Raw genomic sequence first — 22832 nt, 5'->3', positions numbered from 1 at the left:
CTTTATCACACTATGATTAAAAAAAAAAAAACAATGGCATATTTTCCTATATACTCTAAAAAAATTCCATGAAGTCAAGTCAACCTAAGCCTACAAAATTCATAGGATCATAGAAAATATCAAAATCTACTTTCACACTTTTGGGCTGTCTTCATTTACTTGATGCATATTCTTTCCCTATGAGATATGAATTTCTGTAGTGAATCAAGGCAAAATGGGGAAAGTCCATCTCAGAAGAAAACATCAGTTTGAAAGGCACTGGTGTGGTCGATTTCAGACCAGAACAGAAGAATTTTTCTAACTGTTCAATAATTGACATGAGGTTTACCCATACCCTTAGGAAATCACAGAAATGCCATTTATTTTCAAAGGATCATTTATTAAATTTGTTTTTTTTTTTTTTACAAAATACAATCATGTTTTCTGTTAAGGCTTTGGTGTTCTATATGTACACATAGATCGGAAACAACATTGTGTAGGTTTATTAAGATGAACTCAAGCTGGAGACAGCTTCTGAACTACCAACTACCAGTTTTGCCTTTCAATGCCATATGGAAAAACAATAAAAACAAAAGCCTTCCTTCTGATGAGTTGTCTTATTCCCATTGTGGAAGCAAATTCTAATATTTTCTAATGTTTTATAGAGATGACTTTGGGCAATAGTTGGCATATAAACTCTTCAAAAAATGACTGATTTTTATGATCCTTAAAAAAACATTTTTTTTCAAGCTATAAGATAGGAAGAATTGAGGAGCTAGGTAAGGTCTATAATACCCTATTAGCAGCCGTTGATAGTAAATGCAACAGAAGATTTGTTTTGTCTGTGGTACAAAGAAGGGTGTGTTCCATCCCTGTCTTCTATTCCGTCTTCCTCTACTGGAAGGAACACAAGTTAGCATGTATGCTCTGTCTTTGGAACAAGAAAACAGAAAAGAGATAAGATGAAGATTGTCATCAGGAGTGTCTATTGCCATCAGCTAATATGAATGCTTTGCAAAAGTTAGTGAAGACAGGAAAATGCCATAAGGTAAATATATACAGAGTTAAAATACATTTCTTATCCAATAAACAGTGATTCGGGGCCCTGGGACTGTTCAGGATAAAATGTCTCCTATTTTGCTCTCCATAGCAATTTATTTTTCAGTGCAAGCTAAGCAAACAAAGACCTGCCCATTGTCCAAGGCATGGCCAACGAGTGCGGAATGTTCCAAGCAAGTCCCTCTTCAGCATCATCACCACGGAGGCCCCTCAGAGAGAATTGGCACTTGCTATCAGCCCTCTAGCTCAAGAGGTGCAAGCAGGAGAAGACTGGCCCTCAGAAAGCCAATGCTCATTGCCATTGTCTTCTCCCTCTGTAAACCATGTCTGGGTAAGTAAGGCTCGCCATGCTAGCGTTTCTTTCCTGAGAACGGAGCTCGCTCGGTGCATCCCGCGCTCGGTATCATAAGTGAGCATGTTCGGAGCTGTGGTCGCTATCATGGCTGTCATCATTGGCTAACGAGTCCCCTGTGTGCTGGAGGCCAGTGGCCCCAATGCCAGAGAGCTCCGAAGGCAGCAGGGTGCCCTTTTTCACATTCACCAGTTCCTTTTCCCGGGCAGCTGCCCCTTGCTGGCCTCCTTTTACTCGCTTCCACTTCATCCTCCTGTTTTGGAACCAGACTTTCACCTTAAAAAGCAAAAAGAAGAAAAAGACAGTGGGGAGACAGGAAAAACAATTAAGTCCCCAATTTACATTCTTTAGTCAAAAAGGAGGAGGGGGAATGATGCTGTATACACCGACATAAATTTTAAACAAATACAACATATGAAAATTTAAGCTATTTCCCTTAAACACACACATATACACATACACATACACACACACACACACACACACACACATACACTCTCACCTAGACAATAGAAAGCTCAGGTGCTTTTTCTTAGCTATGGCTCTGGGAGGAGTGGTGAATTCACACTCAATGTGCATTGAATGTGAATTCATTCATGGAATATGATCTCATGAATTTTGTAAGCAAAAGATAAAATTAATAATTTCCATTACATCAAACCAAAAAACTATTGCATGAACAACAGCAATTAATCTACAATAAGAAAAGAACTGAGTGACTGGGGAAAAATCCTTTACATCAAATGTCTCTGGAAATATATCTGATATATTGAGACAACTAATTAGAATATATAAGACCAGAAGTTATTGTCAAATAGATAAGTGGCCAAAGGGTATTAATAGTTCACCAAAAAAAAAATGTGACTTATTAAGGGTCGAATGGAAGAATGATCTAGGTTACTAATAATAAAAGAAATGCAAACAGAAACAATCCTGAGGTTTCACCTTACATCCTGAAAATTGACAAGTATGCCAAAAGGTGGGAATAATCGATGCTGGGGACATGCTGGGAAGATACAGATTCACTAGGATATTATAAGTGCAGCTGTGAAATCATCCAACCATTCTGGAAATCAGTTTGGAATCAAGTGAAGAAAATGGCTAAAATTTCCATCTCCTCTGACACAGACATTCCACTGCCAGGTATATATGCCTGGAAGGCAGTGACAAAGAGAAAGGCCCCATATGCACCAAAAATATTTGTAGCAGTATGTTTTATATTAAAAAAAGAACTGGAAGCATGGGAAACAAAAGAAATGGAAACATGGCATCCATTTCTTGGCAAATGGCTAAACAAGTCATGGCTGCACGAATTTGGTGGAATGTGATTAGACTGCCAAAGGATGTATCTGAGCATCACAGAGATGAATGAGAAGATGTCCACAAAAATGAAGTAAGCAGAATCAGAAAAACAGTGTGTGTCCTGAGTACTTCAAGGGGAATAGAAAAATCAAATAAAATAAGAAAAACTGAATAATGAAATTTTATAATGACCTAGTGTAGCCCCAGAGAAGAGGCAAAAGAAAGCACTCTCTCCTCTTTCTTTGGGGTGCAGAGGAGGGAGCGATGCATGTACAGCACCGCATATAATGGGAGTCTTTTTTCCTCTAATTTTTCAAAAGTGCAGGAATTCCCTTCTCCCACTTTTTATTCTTTTGCATCAAGGATAGCTATCTGGGAGAGGGTGAGAGAAGAGACACAATGGAAAATGAAAGGGATGTAAAAATACTACGAATTGCTTATGTTTTTACAAAGCAAATATTCCATCTTGCTACAATTCTTTTGACCAGTCTAAATGCTCTGGGGCTCATCAGGGGATGCCTGGTGAGGCAAGACTCAGCGTGTGCCGGGAGGACTGCTATGTCACATTAGATCTGCCACAGGGTCCACGTTGTTCATTTAGGCCACTCCCTGTTGGTTGTAACCTTTCTTGTTCTATGGATTCCTCAAATAGCTGTTGATCAGATGGGGTACAGTGATGCTGTGAGTGAGTTGTCACAAAGCCAGCTTCTACTAAAACATCTTAGGGATCAGCTAGTATGTGTTAGACCTGGGGCCAAGGGCTAGGAACCCAGCTCCTTCCTTAAACCATGTAGCTCCTAATTAGTTGTTTCTAAATTACAAACAGCCTTCGCCTCTTGAACTTTCACCATGGATAATCTCAGTGATCTGGTTCCCTCCTTGCCGGAGTATGACCACCTCCAGAGCTCATTTATTGCCAGACTGTACACTGCCTGAGGGCAGGGATCATTTCTTATAATACTCTGTATACTCTACAAGACTTAGAAAAGTTGCTGTGATTAACACCATGAATTCAAAGAGATGCAAAAGACATTCCCTGCCTTCAAGTAGCTTGCAGTCTAATTGGGGAGACAACATGCAAAGAAACCCAAGATATACCAGGGCAATCAATAGAGTGAAGGTGCCATGATGAAGGGGACCCAGAAAGGATTCTTGGAGGAGGTGAGACATTAGCCAAAACTTAAAGGTAACCTGCCAAGCCAGGAGAGGGAGATGAGGAGACAAAGAATGGAAGGCATAGGGGATGATCAGAGAAAACACATGGTGTCTGGAGAGTTGAAATGTTTTGTGGGAGGAAGTCAGGAGGCCAGGGTCACTGGATCCCAGAAGACACAGAGGAGACTAAAGCAGGATTGCATCAGGATGAGGTATAAAAACAGCACAAAAGTCCTGGGGTGAGGTAGCATCCTGCATTGGAAAGCATAGTGGCAGAAGACTTGAGTCCTCCTTCACCCTGGCTCTGCCTGCTGCTCTGCTTGGGCAGGTCTCTGAGGTAAAACAATGTCGTGGTATGAAAACAATATAAATTTTAGTTCGGTTCACATTTGGTAACTCACAAGCCAATAGAATAGCCGACGCCCTTGGATCCTCCAATCATATATTTAGATCTGGAAGGGACCTTAGGGGTCATCTGATCCAACCCCCTCATTTTACAGATGAGGAAATTAAGACCTAGACAGATGAACTCTCTTACCCACAGTCAGAAGAGTGGGAAGGGGAAGAATAAGAATTCAAACTCAGATCCTGTGACACCAAGATCAACCAAATTTCATCTGTGTTGTGCTGTTGACTAAGGTCTACAGAATGCAGCAAGGACAAGACTTGAAGCCGATTAGTCCTTCTCCCTAATTCCAAGCTAGTCCTCTAGACACCACGTCACATTTCCTCCCGTAGTGCCCACCTACATCAGTGAAGAGAGTTTTCATACCAGAACTTCCCCACCTCAATATAGGTACAGCCCCAAAACAAAACCAAGCCAAACAAAAATGCATTCTAATTTCAAATTTGTTAACCACTCCCTGGGTTATGAGCATGAAAATTTCCCTCCTATCATACTAGTATGTGTGCCCTTGGGTCATACCAACTGGGAATTCCAGAAAACAGACCAGGCTAAGCAGTATTTTAAGCCCTTGAATCAGTAAACACTGAGAAGGCCCAAAGATGAGTAGTCTCAATTGTCATGCATGTGGCTTCAAGCCAGAAAAGTTTCCTCCTTCCTGCCCAGCCTCACGTACCAAGGCTCCTTCTTCAGGGTTCCCTTCTGTTGTCCTGGTTCATTGAGTCACAAAACCAAACAACTATTAGACCATGCGCAGATAGTAACCACTCTTCTAATGACTCTAGCACAACAAAATGGTTTTAGCTTCACTCAAAAACGTATAGCAAAAAGGCCCAGAAGGAAGCGTTTAACCTGGGTTTTTATCATGCAATGAGGAGAAAAAAAAAAAACAGGATCTATATGAGAGAGAAGAGACAGAGACAGAGACAGAGAGAGACAGAGACAGAGAGACAGAGAGGCAGAGAGACAGGCAGAGACAGAGCAGAGAGAGAGGAGAGAAGAGGAGAGAGAAAGGATCCAAGTTTCCTGCTTCTTTAATTTATCACTCAGATAATGAGAAAGCTAGATCCAATTTAATTATGTTCTTCAAATGGCATTTAACGTTGTCTTGGAATTTTTTTTATTTTTATTTTTATTTATTTATTTTTTTTTTTTTGCTGGAAAAGGGTTTCACTCTTGGCTCTATTTCAGTCTTTCCATGGAAACTTAAGCAAATGTTCCTATTTCTCAGTGTCCATTTCCACATTTGTAAGAGGGAGACATCTGGGTTTCCCAGAATCCTCGAGGGGGCACTTTCTACACAGAAACCCCAGAGGGGCTGAGCACACAAAACACCGTCCTCACCAACACTCAGGTCTAAAAGAAAGTCCTTTCAATTAAGTCAGTGAGATTTTGGCAGGAATATGTGAGGAACTGACTAGCCAAGCCACAATTTATATTTTTCATTTTTAAAATCTACACTCATTTCCTTTTCTCCCCCTATGTGGATTATATCTGTCTGCAAAATGGCCCATCCCATGTTAAAGAAGTGGCTGAGGACAGCGGTGATTTCACAAAACTCTCCCTTCCCATCGAGTTGTGCTTCCTGTGGAATGGTTTGTCCATTTTCATTAACGGCTTAGCAAACTCAAGAAGAAGGCTCTCTCTCTGCCCACAGCTGGTATCCAAAAATATGAGGCTGAAGCCCGCTGGATGTTTATCTAGTGATTCGAACATGAGAAAGGCCTTTCGAGAAGGATTTCCTCTAGGGATCAGATACAAATATCTGAAAAATGAACTTGCTTTGGAATTTGTAAAGAGTGAATAATAGGGAAGGGAAAAAGAGGTGTGGAAACTTGAGCCTGGCATGTGTGAGAAACAGGGAGGAAATGGGAAGCCTTGTGAATTCCAACTTCTCAATTAATGGCTTGTATTGTCCTTTCTGAGTCAGATCACAAAGGCACAGAATGGAGAGCTTTTGTTAAAACATGGCAGTAAATGGGAGAATGGAAGCAAGAGGGAGAGAAGGAACGGGAACCCAGGGGGTTTTCACTGGCCACCCCATAAATGTGTACAAAGAGCTATCCACAACAAATGAGGATGATGTCACTTGTTGTGTTAGTATCAGATGACACCACAACACCAGTGTTCAGCAAAGAAGACATGCTGTGTTTATCCAGGATCCTCATGGAATGAAAGGTTTTGAACAAAACCGATTTTAACCTTTTAAGTGACTGCAACATTTCTGTTTGAAGCACTTCAAAGAAGGATGCTTCCGTGTCTTAACGCAATAGCATATATACTGAATGTTTTGGGGAAAGGGGCCCTGCATCCAAATGAAGCAGGTGTGGGTTTGACTCCAATGCTTGGGTCACTTTGGGTGAGTCATTTTTTCTTCTCAGGGCCTCAGTTCTCCTCCTCTGTCAATTGTGAGAATTCTATTAGCCATCCAGGAAAGCCCTTCAGAGGTACCTTCTGTGATTAATACTCCCTCCTTCTTGAAATTACTTTGAATTACTTTTGTTTTCCTTCCTTATTTGTTTATGTTTCTTAGTTACTCCTACCCCTGTTTCCTAGTGTCATCCCCTATAAAGGGAAGAGAAGGGAGAATAGGCATTTAAGTGCCTGCTACCTGTCAGACACTGTGCCAAGAACTTTGCAAACATCATCTCATGTAAGCTTCTTAGGGAAGGAACTATTTCATTATTATTTAAAATCCCAAGTTCCTAGTATTAGATAATTAAGTCATTCTTCATTATATTTTAAGCCCAGGTTCCTTGGAGTAGATAATTAACATATTTTGCTTTATCAATTTTGACATCGAGCCTCAGTTTTCCTCATCTATAAAAAGAGAGTGTTGAACCTGATGGCTTCTGAGGTCCCTACCTAGGGTCCATACCTTGGACCCTATGGGACCTGGAGTGGAACAGACCCTCGGCCAAGTTGGAAGATCAACATTTTGGAAGTCTTCAAACAGAGGCAGCATGATTGGCTGGGTTGCAATCATGCACAGGTGGAACAAGATGGCCACCGAGATCCCTTTGTCATAGAGTCTGATCTCTGTGAAGCTGTTCCTAGATGAGTCCTCAATTCACATCTGGCTCTATTCTAGGAACCCAGGATATATGAGGCTAATGGTTTAGGGCTGCTACTTCTATCCACCACCATTTGGATCTGCTGTCTCCCAGCTTCTATCTGTGGCCCTCTACCTTCCTGAAACAGTGATGGAACACGTGGTTGGCCAGGGTGAGCCAGATAACCCAGCATCCTACATTGCCCTGTCAGATAGAACCCCCTTGCAGACTTTTTACTTTTGTGTCTATCTCCCCAGAATTAGCAGAGTGGATGGCATACAGTAGGAAATTAATAAATATTTGTTGATGGTGTAAAATTAAAACCTGAATACTTAGGGCCTCCGTTTCCTGCTATTGAGTTCTGAGAATGTTTCCAGAGACACTGCCCTTCTTGAAGCTGGAGAGGAGAATAAATCTTCATCTAGGGCAAGTGGGGCATTTTTCTTTTTCAAGTTCTACCCTTGGGACAATCATGAAGGAAAGATTTATAAATTTTATTGTAATTTCAAAGTGTATGGACAGAAGCTATGGTCAATTCAAAATAAAAGACTTTCTTTGTGATCTGTTAATGACCAAAGTAAAAGCATGACTTTTAATTATCTTCTTCTTGTAAAGTAGTATCAATCATTTTTTAATTATTCTCTCTTAATGGTGACCAATGAGAAAATGTCTATAACACAATGTAGTCACAAGCACAATGACATTTCCTCGGGGATCTCTTCTTTCAAAGTTTCTGTGACACTGCACTCTCCTGATTTGCCTCCCATTATCGGACCATCCTTCATCTGCGTTCTGCCTGATTACTTTTCTTTTCACCTTCTACATTATTTTATTTGCTAATCTCACCAGCCCTCATGGATTTAATCATCCCCTTTATGTAAATGATTTCCAGATCAATCTATTCAGCTCTAGCCTCTTTCCTGACCTCTAATCCTATATCTCCGACTGCCTAGTAGACATCCCACACTGGATGTCCCATAGATATCTTAAAGTTCAACACATTGAAAACTGAACTCTTAATTTTCCCACAAATCACCACACTTTCTCACATCCCTTTTGCTGTTGAAGGTACCACAATCCTCTCAGTCACCAAGGCTGGAAGTCTTATCATCATATGCAACTCTCCAATCTCTCTCCTTCCCCTATATCCACTCTGTTGCTAACTTTCATCAACTCTACCTTTACAGCATCTCCCATATACTGCCACTATCAAGGAACAAGCCCTTTTCCCCTAATACCCAAACTACTGCAAGTAGCCTCTGAATGGGTCTGCCTGCTTCAAGTCTTCCCTCTCCAGTCACCCTCCACTCAGATCCACAGTGATCAGCCTAAAGCAAATCTTTGACCATGTTAACCACCTACTCAATGGACACCAGTGTCTCCCTATCACCACTAGGTTCGAATACTAAATCCTTCCTTTACAATTGGACCCATCTCTATCTTTCCAGTCCTTTCATACTTTATACCCCTCCATGTTCTTTAGTATCCAGTGACTTTGGCCTCCTTACTGTTCTTGAATAAGACAGTCCATATCCTCACCACTTTCATTGGCTTTCCCCGTGCCTAGAATTTTCTCCCTCCTCATCCCTGCATTGTAGCTTGCCTGGCTTCCTTCAGGTGTCAGCAAACATCCTACTTTCTACAAGAGGCCTCTTCCAGATTTCTCAGTACTAGCCCCTTCCTTCTGAGGTCACCTCCCAGTTCCCTATGTGTGCATGTCTTCTATATACATGGTTTATTACGTGTCATCTTCTTCATTAGAAACGAAGCTCCTTGAGGACAGGCACTTTTGTTTACTTTCTTTGTATCCCCAGTGCTTAGCACAGTGCCTGGCATTTCATAAATGCTGATTGACTTGACTTAACATGGAAAATGGAGACTAGAATCAGAAACCAGAAATGAGCTCTGACAGGATCCTCGAAGACCTCCTGGAGTTTTCCATTTTACAGATGTTGGGACAGGGGCCCAGAGAGGGAAAGAGATTCTTCCAAAGCCCAACATCCAGCCCATAGCAGAAACCTCCTGACTCGAGACCACTCTACTAGTCTGCTTTCCAATATCAGATTAGGATTCCCAAGGATGAATAGCATTATTTAGAACATCTGCCTATTGGCACAAATATCCTACTTCCGTTTCCTTAGCTGATGGCTTGTTTCACATTCACATCTATTGAGCTGATGACTAGGCTCTTGTTTAAATTAGTTAAGGGACCTATGACCCTGTATCGAACATCTCCTTGGGAACTATGCTGATGAGTGAAGCTTGCTGCGGATGATCCTTTACGTGATTTATATTGGAAGCAGAAATGACATCACCCCCTCCATGGGGAACTAAAGGAGGGGAAAATGTGATACAGCAAATAATCCCGATGCCATTCAAATGCACTTGTTACATGGTCATTTAAAAGACAATGCCTGAATAAAATCTTAGTTATGCTACACATCGTCCAAAATTTCTCCCTGCTTTTCCACAGCCATCACCCCTGTCTGGAATGCTCTCCTTCTCTTCTTTCAAGACATAGCTTAAGCACCACTGCCTACTACTACTACTACTACTGCTACTACTACTGCTATTGCTACTACTACTACTACTACTACTGCTACTACTACTACTACTACTACTACTACTACTACTACTACTACTACTACTACTACTACTACTACTACTACTGCTACTACTACTACTGCTACTACTACTGCTACTGCTACTACTGCTATGAATACTACTGCTACGAATACTACTGCTACTATTATTACTGCTACTACTACTATTACAACTACTACTGCTACTGCTACTACCGCTACTACTACTACTGCTACTACTACTACTGCTACTGCTACTACTACTACTACTACTGCTACTACTACTACTACTACCACTACTACTACTACTACTACTACTACTACTGCTATCGCTACCCCAACCACTGCCACTGCTGCTGCTGCTACTACTACTGATAATAATAATAATGACTAATAAAAGTAACTAGTTTTTATATGGTGCCGACTATTTGTCAGTCACCATACCAAGCACTTTTTACAGGCAGTAGAACTCTGGGCAGAAGTTGCTATAATTATCCCCATTTTACAGTAGATAAATGTGAGGCAAACAGAGGTTATGTGACTTGCTCAGGGTCACACATGTAGTAAATGAGAAAAGATTTGAATTCAGGTCTTCCTAACTCCAGGCGCACCAATCTATCCACCACACCACCTAGCTTCCCTTTCCATACATTCTTTCCTGATCCCCTCAATTGCTAGTGCCTTCCCTTCTAAATTACTTCATTAATTTACTTTGAACTTACTGAATTAGATTTATATTGGATTGGGGCGGCTAGGTGGCTCAGTGAATAGACCACCATCCCTGGAGTCAGGCGGACCTGAGTTCAAATTCGACCTCAGATACTTAACACTTAACTAGCCATGTGACTTTGGGCAAGTCACTTAACCCCAACTGCCTTTCCAAAAAGCAAACCAAAAAAAAAAAATTGTATTGAATTTCTTTTTCTTTATTTTGGAAAATATTTCTAGATTATTCATTAGCTCAAGGCAAAAGTAAAGTATGTTGAAGACCTGTATTTATTAGTTGTGTAATTATTTTTTCATTCCATTCAACCAACATATATTAATTGATTTTAATAGGACTGTTTAAGATACCTGACTTTGTACTTACTGGGTGCTGGCTGCTCCTTGAGGGAAGGGACTGACCTTTGCCTTTTTTTGTGTCCCTAACACTTAGCAGAGCACCTGGCACTTAGTAGGTACTTTATAAGTGTTTAGTGACTTATTGACTATTATGACAGAAATAAGCCAACTGAGATCACTTGAGGAAGGAGAGAACACCAGTGACTGGGGAAGGGGGGGTGGGCAGAGAAGGAATCCTAGAGGTCAGGACACCTGAGCTGGCAAGCAGGCTCAGAGGCCAGCTACCCTGACCCACATCTGAGCAGGAAACCTGTCTACAAAGGCACCTGCTTCTAGCTCCCTACAGTTAAGATAGGAATGGCAGCAAGTCTTGACCTCAAAGAAACCAATGGTTTCCCAACTCCTTCTGTTCCTGTTACATAGAGTATGAGCTACTCCTAGACAGGGCAACTCAACACGGTGTAAGTTTCTGCTCAAGCTCCAAAGGGGGTTATGATAGCCTGAGAAGCCATTCTAGTCTGCTCTCTAGGGATATACATTGGGTAATTATTCACTCCTAGGAAGGGGACAATGCTGGGGGAGCAGAGGAGTGCCAAGATTAGGAGGCTGATTTAAGTTGAGTTCACTTTGATTTCTTTAATAACACTCTGATTACCATCAGCAGAATTGCTCCTCATCACGCCTCTATTTCTAGCCCATAGACTTTAGTTCCCACCATATAGTGAACTCCACTCTTGGTCTGTGTCTAGAGTTTGTGTCAGTGTATGAGGGAAAAGAGAAAACACTAGAATTAATGCTCACTTTTCACCGAAGGAGATTTCACCTGCAAATGCCAGGAAGGAATTCATGACTGTTAGCAAATCCCAGAATGAGTCTTGAAATTAAATTTAGCATTATTCTACGTAAAATTCTTTTTAAAAATGAAATCATCAATCCAAGAGTTACTTCCTCAACTTGGAGGAGGGATGACCAAATGAGAGAATGACAGGAAACACATTCAACTCTGAGTAAAGATGGGCCAGCCTCTTATACCTGATTCTTCATCTGATGTGCCTTCCTTTCTGCTGTCTCTGGTGTCCCTGGCCTCTGGAAAATGGCCCTTGGAGATGCTAACAGTGCCTAAAAGGGATAATGGCCACCAGTGAAATGAACAAGTAGGGGCCAGTAAGAAGTTCTAGTTTCAGGACTACTATTGCGCAATTGCTTGACCCTTTTTTTTTCCTAAGTGTGAGTCTTCTTCGCCAGGTGGGAATTGGACGTGCTATGCTATCTGCTCTTACCCAAAGTTATCAGCACCAATCAATATCAGTCTCTGAAAGAGGCTGGAGAGAGTAAGGTAACAAGAACGATTGTCATCATCCTCCTCATTTGGGTTTTTTAAAGTACTCCCCTCACTTACTGTAGCCGGGAACTTGGGTAACAAGTCCCAGTGATGAGACAAAGGAAAAACTGTACAAGAATTGGCCCGAGTGTGAAGCATGAAGTGTGAACATGTCTTAGGGCTGTTGAAATATTGAGTTCCATCTAGCCTGCTTTGATATTTACTAGTTCCTATATTTAGGAGTAATATATAAAGGCAGAGTGTGTAGATCTGGCTCATAATGTAATGCTGGGCTGAGTATGATTGTTCCTGATGAAGCATTGCTATTCATTTCTAGGGATTAGTTTAATAGTTTGGGTATTAAGAAACATTTTTAAAAACAAAGTTAATGTTTTACTTGAATTAGGCATAAAAAAATTGCATTACCTTAAGCATGTTTTCACTACGTCTAGGATTGAAGACATTTCCTAAGTAGAAAATAGCTCTGAGTTTATAATTGAAGTCCTAGGTAATATCCAATCTATGTGGGCTAAATAGGCTTTATTGCTCATCATGCTCAAAGGAACACATTGTGTCCCTTAAGGAATGGCCGTCTTCACCTGTGTGCGACTACAGTTATGGAATGTATGTGTGCTTGTATGCATCAGACCTGTGCACATGCATACATGTATAAGAAGACAGATACATGTGGCTAGAGATGCATGTATGTCCCTGAAATCATGTGCATGGGCATGCTGACAACGGATTAATACATGCATGCACATGGAGTGTGACACATCTGCATGCCCATGCATTTATGTGCTTGGTTATAGCTGTGTCAACATAAGATAGGTAGATAGGGAAGTAGAATGATGAGAAGATGGGATAGATAAGAGAGAGTTTATAGAGACAGGTATGGGATTGGATATATCAAGAGAAAGAATGACAGAGATACAGTTTATAGATAGAATACTAGAAATAGAGAGTTGAGAGACAGAGAGGTGAATGGATAGACAGATGCCTAGATAAGGGATAGACCTGTAAATTCATTAGTACCTACAACTCCACAATGAGGAACCCCCTCCCCCAATGTAGGTCAGCTCCTTCTCTGAAACTCATAAACAGCTGCTAATGGTAGAGGTGTAGGAATGGGGGTCACAAGCCTGGACATAAGGATCCCTGTGGTCACATATTCACTTTAAAAACCACAAATTAAGATCATCTGTATTCTATTGCATTTTTATTTGTTTTGTTAAGTATTTCCCAATTACATTTTAATCTGCTTCAGGTCCACTTTGGAGTGTTGTGGGCATGTTTGACAGCTCAGGACTAGAGCATTCAGAAGTCAAATGAGTTGGCCAAGGTCACACACACACAATGTATATATTCCTGCATGTCTGTATGCAGATAAGTATGTGTTCACACACACATACATACATTATATGTATACATAGACCCTATCCGTAGATAATGTATGTACATACAGATATTATATGTATATATAGATACACATAGACATTATTTACATATATACATATGAGCACACTGTCTGTAAATAAATGCATGTTATATATCCATATATATTTATCTACAGATCTATATACATATACAGATATAGATGGTATAGATATAGATATTCACACACATCTCTATGTGTTTGTTCCAAAATAGTTTCTCTTGTCATTTGGAAACTTTCCTGAATGTCTCCCTTCTTAACACTGAAATCCCTTATGACAGGAAATTCTCATGTAACAGAAACCTCATGCAAAAAGGAAAAACTGGAATTGTTTTCAGAACAGATAACTTTCCTCGCATGCTATATGATTCAATGATATAGCACGAGGTTGGGTTGTGTGTGTATGTGTGCGAGTGTGTTCCATAGCAGTATTAAAGGTCACTGTAATGCATGTAATGCATGTACAGCACTGAACTTGGGGCCTGAAAACCTAGGTTTCAATCCTGCCTCTCACTCTTTCTTGGTAGGTGACTCTGGGAGTGACTTTTAACCTCCCTAGGTCTCAGTTTCCTCATCTGTAACAACAGAGGAAGACAAGATGACCTATTAGGTCCATTCCAGTCCTATGTCAGTCATGTCCCTAAATTCACTATGTTTCACTTCTAGGTCTTTACCCATGATTCTCTTTATGGTCTCACTAAGCTATAAACTCAATTCCATTTCATAAGCTTTTACCATGTACCTGTGCTAGGCACATATGTCAATTATTAACCAGATCTGAGCAAGAAAACCCAGCCTCCGGGCTATGGAGATCAGGGCAAAGGGCCATGTGACTTTATAGATAAGACTATTCAGGCCTGAATTTACTCTATAGCAGCATCAAAACCACTATTTTTTTTGGGGGGGGGGAGAAACATTCCATGTTTGCCATCCAAAAGTGGATGACTATTTTGCACAGTTGACTTAGGGCCAAGTAGTTATTTATGAGGAAACAATACAATCTAAGCCCTCTCATTGCCATTAATGGAATACGATCTAAGGAGGTGGGATTTTTCCAGCTTTGTTGGCAGAGGCTGCATGCCATGGCTCTATTTATTCCGGTAACCCAAGCTGGTTTACAAGACTGCCACATTGCTCCTTTGATTAGTGTGGTGAGAAAAGGGAAAAAAGCAGGTCTTGTGAGGTGGAAAGACCTTTTATCCTTTCTATATTTGGCATCCCCATCCTATAAAACTGGCTCTTGGCCACATCTCCCATCCTGTTGCAGCTGCTTCCTCTCTTCAACCCACAGCAAGATGGGATGACTTGGTGGGCATGTGCCTCATTTGTCTGGACAGCCTCTAAAGCAAGAGTGAGTTTGCCAGGTTTACACATAGCAAGGGATCAATGGGTACAGAGACAAGCTCTTGAAAGTGTCCTTTAAAAGAAACATGAGATTCATAAATTTGGAGAATGCACCCCAAATATTCATATGGACTATTTGTGTCTGACCTGTGGTAGAACATCCAAACTTGTGATGCTCTGATCAGCCACAATCGGACACACAAAATTACATAGATGTCCATAGTCATTTTGTCCTCTCCAAGAATGGAGGCCAACAACCAAAGCCATCTGCTGCTGATGAGGAGGAGCTGGGTTTGAAAGGGGAACCTAAGAATGGTCATGTGGGACAGGACTTGGAATGGCAGGGGTCCCCACTACCAGCCCTCCTTTGCTCAGAGCTGCACGGTGAGGTTCAACATCTTCAACATCTTCCATTGGATGCTGAGGCCTCTTTCTTTACACACACAAAAATGTTTTCTCTAAAGCCTGCAAGCTAGGCTGGAATGAGCCTCGGATCTTAAGGATTTGTCCAGCTGGAGCTCAAGGGGTTGTTTTTTCTTCCTGATTTAATGACTAGCGCTATATGCCTGGCACATAGTAGGCTCTGGGAAGAAGGGAGAAAGGAAGGAAAGAAAATAGAAAGATAGAGACAATGTAGATGAAAAATAGATGACAGAATGGATAGATAAATGGATATGGATCCCAGGTACTTGGTTATGTGCTGAGGATACAAATACAAGCCAACAAGATGGCCCTTGTCCTCAAGGGGCCAAAATCCTAAAAGAGAAAGACAATATATAAAGCTGAGCTGGAAAAGGAATTAGGAGAGGAAATGCATATGTTAGCATGATGTAGAATGGCCAGGGCATAGAAGGGAGGCCTGAATCCAGGTAAGATAAGACAGAGGTTAACTGTTAAGGTTCTGGCACACTAGGACTGAGTTGAAGAGGAGGATGGGGATGGTGGTCAGAGTACAAGAGGCATGGTATCTATCATTTACATTGTGTAATCAACATCTTGATGACTTCGATCCAATTAAAAATACCTACTGTGTGCTGGGCATTCTACTAGGTGTATGTAAAGTCAGTTGTCTTTCATGCCCGTTATGACCAGCAGGGAACAAGGCAAAAGCTTAGTTTCAGCTGAGAATCTAAGTCTTATATATTTCTCCTTGAGCCAGACTAAGTCATGGATTTAAAGATTAAAGGAACTTTAGAGTCCATATAGTTGAATCCCCTCATTTTACAGAGGAGGTAACTGAGGCAAGGAAGTCAATTGACTTGTGCAAGATTATCCAGGTAGTAGGTAACAGAGCAAAGATTTTCAGTGGTCTGTCTATTACATCACACCCTCAGAGCTCCCATTTTCTACTTATGTAAAATTATATTGGAGGAGGAAAGAAAGATTAATAGTATTTGGGAGTGGAGGGAAGAAGAGGAGAATTTGAGGAGGAAAACCTCCTACTGTGTGCTGGGTGCTATAATGGATGCTGGGGATAAAAGTGAAAAGAATGGAAACCAAAAACCATCCTACTGGCAAAGAGCTTACATAGTAACAGAGGAGACAAGTCCCTCCCCAATATATACATATACCCACACATATATGTATGTACTATATGTGTGTACATATATATAGACAATCCTATATGTGTATGTTCATGTATGTGTATGTATTCTATGTATGAATACATACACATGCATATATAAACAATCAGTCAGTAAACATTTATTGTGTCTACTATGTTCCAGGCAAATGTGAATAAACACAATTAGTTAAATCCAAGGCAGTTGGGAAAGGAGTGAGCCTTTGGTTAGACAGATCAAGGAAGGCTTCCTGCAGAAAAATGTTTGCAATTTTCTAGCAGGAAGAGAAGGGTTCTTTGAGGTAGAGGTAAGGAGGGAGCTGCATTCCAGACAGTCAAGACAGTCATTGCAAAAATTGAAAGGTGGGAGGTGGAGTGCCATGTTTCTTACAGGAACAGAAAGAAGGTCAATTTGGTTGGATCACAGGCTGGAGGCAGAAGAATAATGTACAGAAAGGTTAGAAAGGTAGGTTGAGGACAGTCTGTATGGGCCCATCATTATTTTAGTGACAGTAGTACCAGTAATGAAGAATAAACTATAGATAAACAAAGTCACATAAAAGTTGTCTCCAACGTGGATCTTTACACGGAAACCTAGAAGATCACAAGAGAAGAGGAGACAAAGATATTTATTGGATAGAAGGTCCGGTTCTTCTTGGATAGATGGGTGTATGTGGCCACACCCGGTGTGTATATCTTTCAGTGCATGGGAAGCCCACCACAGAAGAAGTGCACACAGGCAAAGACAAAACAAGAGCCCAATCTCACAGGATGAGGCAAAGACAAGGTCAAATATAGGACAGAAATATTGTTAAGAAGGAGTAAGATGGCAAAACCAGGTGGTGGGGAGAAAAAAGAGGCATCTAACTCTCATTCTGCATCTGTTTTCTCTTTCAGGGTAAATGATAATAGACCTGGGAGGGTCAGAACACAAAATGGAAAATTGGAAGATGACACCCAGGTCAAGTAGGGAAATAAACAAAAAGATCACTTCACTGATCCTGGAGTGGAGAGTCTACATCTTTAACTTATAGAATCCAGCAGAAGCCAGGACAAGAGAGCAGACAAAGGAGATGAAGATGCCACTGTTCTCTTCCCAGGTGGACTTCATCTGCTCTACCATTTTCAGTTCTGTGAGTCTTATTTTAGTAAAAATATTGATAAAATTGAGAATGTCCAAATAGTAAGAGGCAGCGAAGATGATGAAGGAATTTGAGATCAGGTTCTGTGAAGGTCACCTGAAAAAAACTAGACATGGTCACCCTGGGGATGTTTCATCATGGGGTTATTTTCAGGCATAGGATAGATTAACTGCCTCTGAAGTCCTTGCCAATTCTGAAACTGTAATTCTGAGAAGAGGAGGTTTGAGGAATGGGCATAACATACTGATTGTCTCTAAGTACCACAGTGAGTTGAAATATACAGATACACACACACGCACATGAACATTGGTCTTGTAGACTTTATGATGTATAATAAAATGTTAAGTAAAGATCCTGAGAATGATTAGGAATAGCAAGGACATGTTTTACTGTCTATTTTTCCTGGTGGGAACAAACTCTCATTGCATTTATCTGCTGATTTGTCATAATACTACAAGGGAGAATGACAAAATAAATTAAATAATTCAAAGATTCAATGGTTATCAAATTTTTTAGGTTTTTTTCTGAAATTTATTTTTAATTGCACACAAACATGTTGGTTTATGACATTCTCATAGGTCTTTCTGATATTTACCATAAGTCATCTGGCTTACTTCCCATACCATTTGTTGTAGCATGGAAGCCATTATGACTCCAGTTTTAGGAAGGAAGACACTGAGGTTCAAATGGATGGCTTCTCTTTGGCAAGTTAGCTGTGTGGTCTTATTACAGTTCAATGTATGTTTCTGTACTCAATCAGGCTATTTCCAAGTCCAACCAAGACCTGACTTTGGACAGGAGAGCTGGGAAATTCTTCCATTTCCCTATTCTGCTTCCCAGTCCAACTCCCCACCACAATGCACTTCATGCTGAGAACAAACTGTTCTCTCAGAATTTGCCAAATGTTTCCTGGAGCAAAGGATGTCATTAAATGTTTGGGCTTAAAAAGAGGCTCTGAATTCACAGTGAACAGAGAAAGTTGGGACATTCAAAGTGAAGTAGGTTGTCAAAGCCAGATTTGAAAACAAGGTTAGCAAGATAAACAGAAATGCATTTATCAGTCAGTGTCCTCTCACTGATTCATAATCATACTCTCCACAACACCTGGTCCTCTGCCTTCATAGACCCAACACCACTCTACTATCTCCATTCTGTAGATAACTTTACCTCCTGCCTCCAGAAAAAGATCAAGGCCTTGGGTCAAGAATGTCTTTCTTTCCCTTATTCAAATCTTAAAATCTTTCTGTTTCCACATATCACCTAATGACCAGGAGTTCTTAACATTTTTAATTGTTTCATGGATTTCTTTGACAATTTAGTCCAGCTGAGGGAATCCATCTCTATTTTTAAAAGTTGAAAATGCAATATGTAAGTATTTCCCTCTCTACTGGGTGTTTCCATGCACCCTAAACATGCATGGGCTCAGATCTTCTGCATAATAAAAAGCAAAATAAAGGTAAGTGCCATCATTCAAGCTCTTCTTCAGCATTTCTCCTACCATTCTCTGCCACAAATCTAAAGACCACACTAATGATATTTACTTTCTCATTACCCACCCCCTCTTCCACAGCTGAGGATTCTAGTCCTAACTCCTCCTTCCTTCCATATATTTGAAACTAGGAGTCTGTCCCAGTGTGCATGGTGCAAAGTGATAAGAAATGATGTATCTGAATGATTCAGAGTATCACACAAAGACTTCAATGAACCGATGCTGATGGGGAGCGTAGAATAAACACCATATGGAGGAGGGGCCAGGGAAAACAACATATTGAATACCTGTAGCAATCTAAGTGGAAAATCCAGCTCGTCTAAAAAAGAAACTGCATATGATGTAATTCTAATAACCAAGCCTGGCCTTGAAGTAGAAAAAAAAAATAGTAACTCCCTTGCCTCCCACTCTTTCTTGTAGAGGGAGGGACTAAGGGTATGGAACATTACATATTCTATCTGACTTTAGTGCTCTCTCTCTGTCTCTCTCTCTGTCTCTGTCTCTCTCTCTCTCTCTCTCTCTCTCTCTCTCTGTCTCTCTCTCCTATTCTTTGTTACATGGGATGGTTACCTAGGCAAAGGAGAAAGGAAGAGTATTTTCTGTAAGGAAGAGGGCAAAGAAACAAAACAGCCGATCAATAAAAATTTGAATGATATAAAATATTACTTTCCATCAGTCTTATACTAGATGATGTTGGTTTTTATAGTAATCAACATTAAAAATTTGAAAATCATTTTACTTTCTGGGAAAGTATACTTCTTTGATTCATTCACTGGTTAGTCAACAATAGTTTGATTTTTCACTTTGTCCACGTTAAAGTTTTACAGTCACTCTCCAGAGGTGAATCTCCATTCATAATAACATAGCTCATTTTCTTACTTAAAAATGCTCCCTGGATAGCACTCACAGGCTTCCTCTTGGGTACCTCACTGAGAATAAGGGAAATAAGCAATTTCCAATATGATCATTCCTATATAGCCTCAAAATTTTGTGTTTCCAATGTGACCCTGGTGCATTATCACATGAGGTTCCCAATGATCTTGGGAAAAGGAAATACCTATCCCTTCCATTTTTAAAGAAGAGAAAAAAAAAACAATTAAATGCTGACTATGTGCCAGACAACATGCTAAGTACGGGAGATAAAATTACAAGCAAGCAATGCATTGAAGTGACTTCTCCATGGTTATTCAGCTGATGAATATTAAAGGTAGAATGTGAACTCAAGTGTTCCTGTTCATGGCAAGCATCCCATCCTCTATGTAAAACTGTATGTATATATATATAAATGGATGGGAGAAAAAAATGATTGGGGAACCACAGAGCAGTTTTTTTTTTCTTTTTGTTGAATTGATACCCTACACCATTTAAAAGCAAAGTGACTTCTAGCATCATTCACACCTGTCTTTCTGTGAGATCCAAGTTCACGGCAATCTCATATCTTCTCAGTCGGGTCAGGTAGTTATGATGAGCAAATTCTGCCTCAAGCTCCCGGATCTGCTCCTTGGTGAAGGCTGTCCTTTCCTTCCTGGGCTTACTATTTACTTCCGACTTGTAATTTCCTTCTTGTGAGTCTGCAAGTAAGAGCAGATTACATGCAACATCATTAAACTATTGGATTAGTTAAGGCATCTTCTCACCCACCTTCCTTCTTGCTGGTGGGGAAAAAAATAAGATTAGTTATAGGATCAATTACTGTCTATTCTAGAATATCAATGACCTCTTAACCAATGAAGACTATCCTATGTTACACACATACACACACACACACACATGACTGAATAGAATAAAAACACACAAAGTATCCATATCTTCTCCATCTCCAAAAATGGGTGCGAAGGATTGACTTGGAGCCTTGCCTCACTCCAAATAATCTCTCTTACCAGCCAAATAGCCTTGAGACAAAGCAGCCTAGCTACAGGGGCCAGGTATCTCCCAGAAAAATTTGATCCCAAGTTAATGTCACAAATGCAAAAAGTGAAAGACATTGTATGTGAATGTCAGTGTGCCTTCTTCATGGATTTAGAAGTAAAATCATTTGGGAAGAAAGGGAGAAGGTCACAGAAGAATGCCTTCTGTATGTGGTCAAATTAGAGGGGAAAAGGGTAGAATCTCAGAAATACCCAAACTCACAAGTGGCAAAAACCTAATATTGCTTCTTCTTAGAAAGACTAAAGAAGTTACTTTCTAAACATAATTGCAAAAAGATGAAGGGAAGGACATTTTAGGTCCTTTAAACTAAGGCTTAGGGGCAGCTATCTCATGCAATAGATCAGGCTTTGGCTTACAAATCAGGAAGACTCATCTCCATAAGTTCAAATCCAACCTCAAACACTTACTCCCTATGTGATGCTCCAAATTTATACTCTTAGGCTCAATGATTATTGTAGATGGTGACTACAGTCATGAAATTCCAATACATTTGCTTCTTGAAGGGAAAGCTATGGCAAATCTGGACCACATACTAAAAAGCAGAGATATCACCTTGCTGACAAAGGCCTGTATAGTCAAAGATATGCTTCTTTTTTTCCAGCAGCAATAAAGGACTGTGAGAGTTGGACTCTAAGGAAAGCTGAGTGTTGCATAATCAATGCTTTCCAACTGTGGTTCTGGAGAAGACTTTTGAGAGTCCCTTGGATAGCAAGGAGATCATATTATTCAATGCTTAAAGAAATCGATTCAGGCTATTAATTGGAAGGACAAATACTGAAGCTGAACTCAAAAACTGGCCACATAAGGAGAAGATGAAACTTATTGGAAAAGACTTTGATGTTGGGAAATATTGAAGGCAAAAGAAAAAGGGGATGGCAGAGGATAAGATTGATAGATGGTGTCACAGAAATAATGAACATGAGCTTGGATTGATTTTGAGAGTCAGTGGAGCACAGAAAGGCATGGCATGTCATGATCCATGGGGTCATGAGGAGTTGGACACAATTGATTATTGAAGAACAGCAATAAACCAAGGTTTGTAGGTCAGTTTTGTTGAGCAGAGAGGGACCTGTCTTCCCCAAAGCTCCAAAAAATTATTTCTTGGGTTTTTTTTTTTTGTTTTATTGGTTGGTTTGGGGTTGTCATGTCAATGTCTAGGAAACTCCTAGTGAGCAAACTCCCTCCACCAATGTAGGTTAGCAACTACTTTGTACTTTATAGTCTTTGAGAGTTGTCTGGGGGCACTAAATGGTTTAGCAATTTGCCTCAAGTTAAACAGACATTATATATCAGAAACAAGATTAGAGCATAGGTCTTCTTGAGTCTGGAAGGAAATCAGAGAGGAAGGTGTATCTTGGATACACCATAGGAGTCAGAGTCTAGATGACATGCATTTGAATATCATTTCAAATACTGTCTGTGCGACACTTAGTAAGTCACTTCACCTTCCATGAGTGCCATTTCCTCAGTGATGAAATGAAGGGATAAGAAGTGATAACAAATAAGGTCCCTGGTTACACCAAATCGACAGTCCCATGATCCCCATTAACTATGCATACATTAAGTATTTTTTAATCCTTCTGGCATTTGTGGAGGCATGGTGAGATGTAATAGTGCCAGATCCATGTATAAAGGACAACTTCTTAAAGTTCAGAAAGGTCATT

The 22832-nt window shown here is 40.4% G+C and overlaps 1 protein-coding gene across 1 annotated transcript in view; it reads right to left on the bottom strand.

Annotated features, from left to right (window-relative positions):
- Positions 1–364: 364 nt before the first annotated feature.
- MEOX2 (mesenchyme homeobox 2) overlaps positions 365–22832 on the bottom strand; it is an 87184-nt gene continuing 64716 nt past the window's right edge. Inside the window, exons 2-3 of the mRNA XM_069094438.1 lie at positions 20638–20810; positions 365–1666 (exon numbers count right to left, since the gene is read on the bottom strand). Coding sequence (XP_068950539.1) covers positions 1442–1666; positions 20638–20810 — 398 coding nt within the window. The 3' untranslated portion in view covers positions 365–1441. The remainder of the gene's footprint in view (positions 1667–20637; positions 20811–22832) is intronic.

This window comes from Petaurus breviceps, unplaced genomic scaffold (genome assembly GCF_028583685.1).
Source record: "Petaurus breviceps papuanus isolate PSGF00001 unplaced genomic scaffold, PetGlider_PUasm1.0 218, whole genome shotgun sequence".
Classification (NCBI taxonomy): Eukaryota; Metazoa; Chordata; class Mammalia; order Diprotodontia; family Petauridae; genus Petaurus; species Petaurus breviceps.
This window is presented reverse-complemented; position numbering and strand designations above follow the sequence as displayed.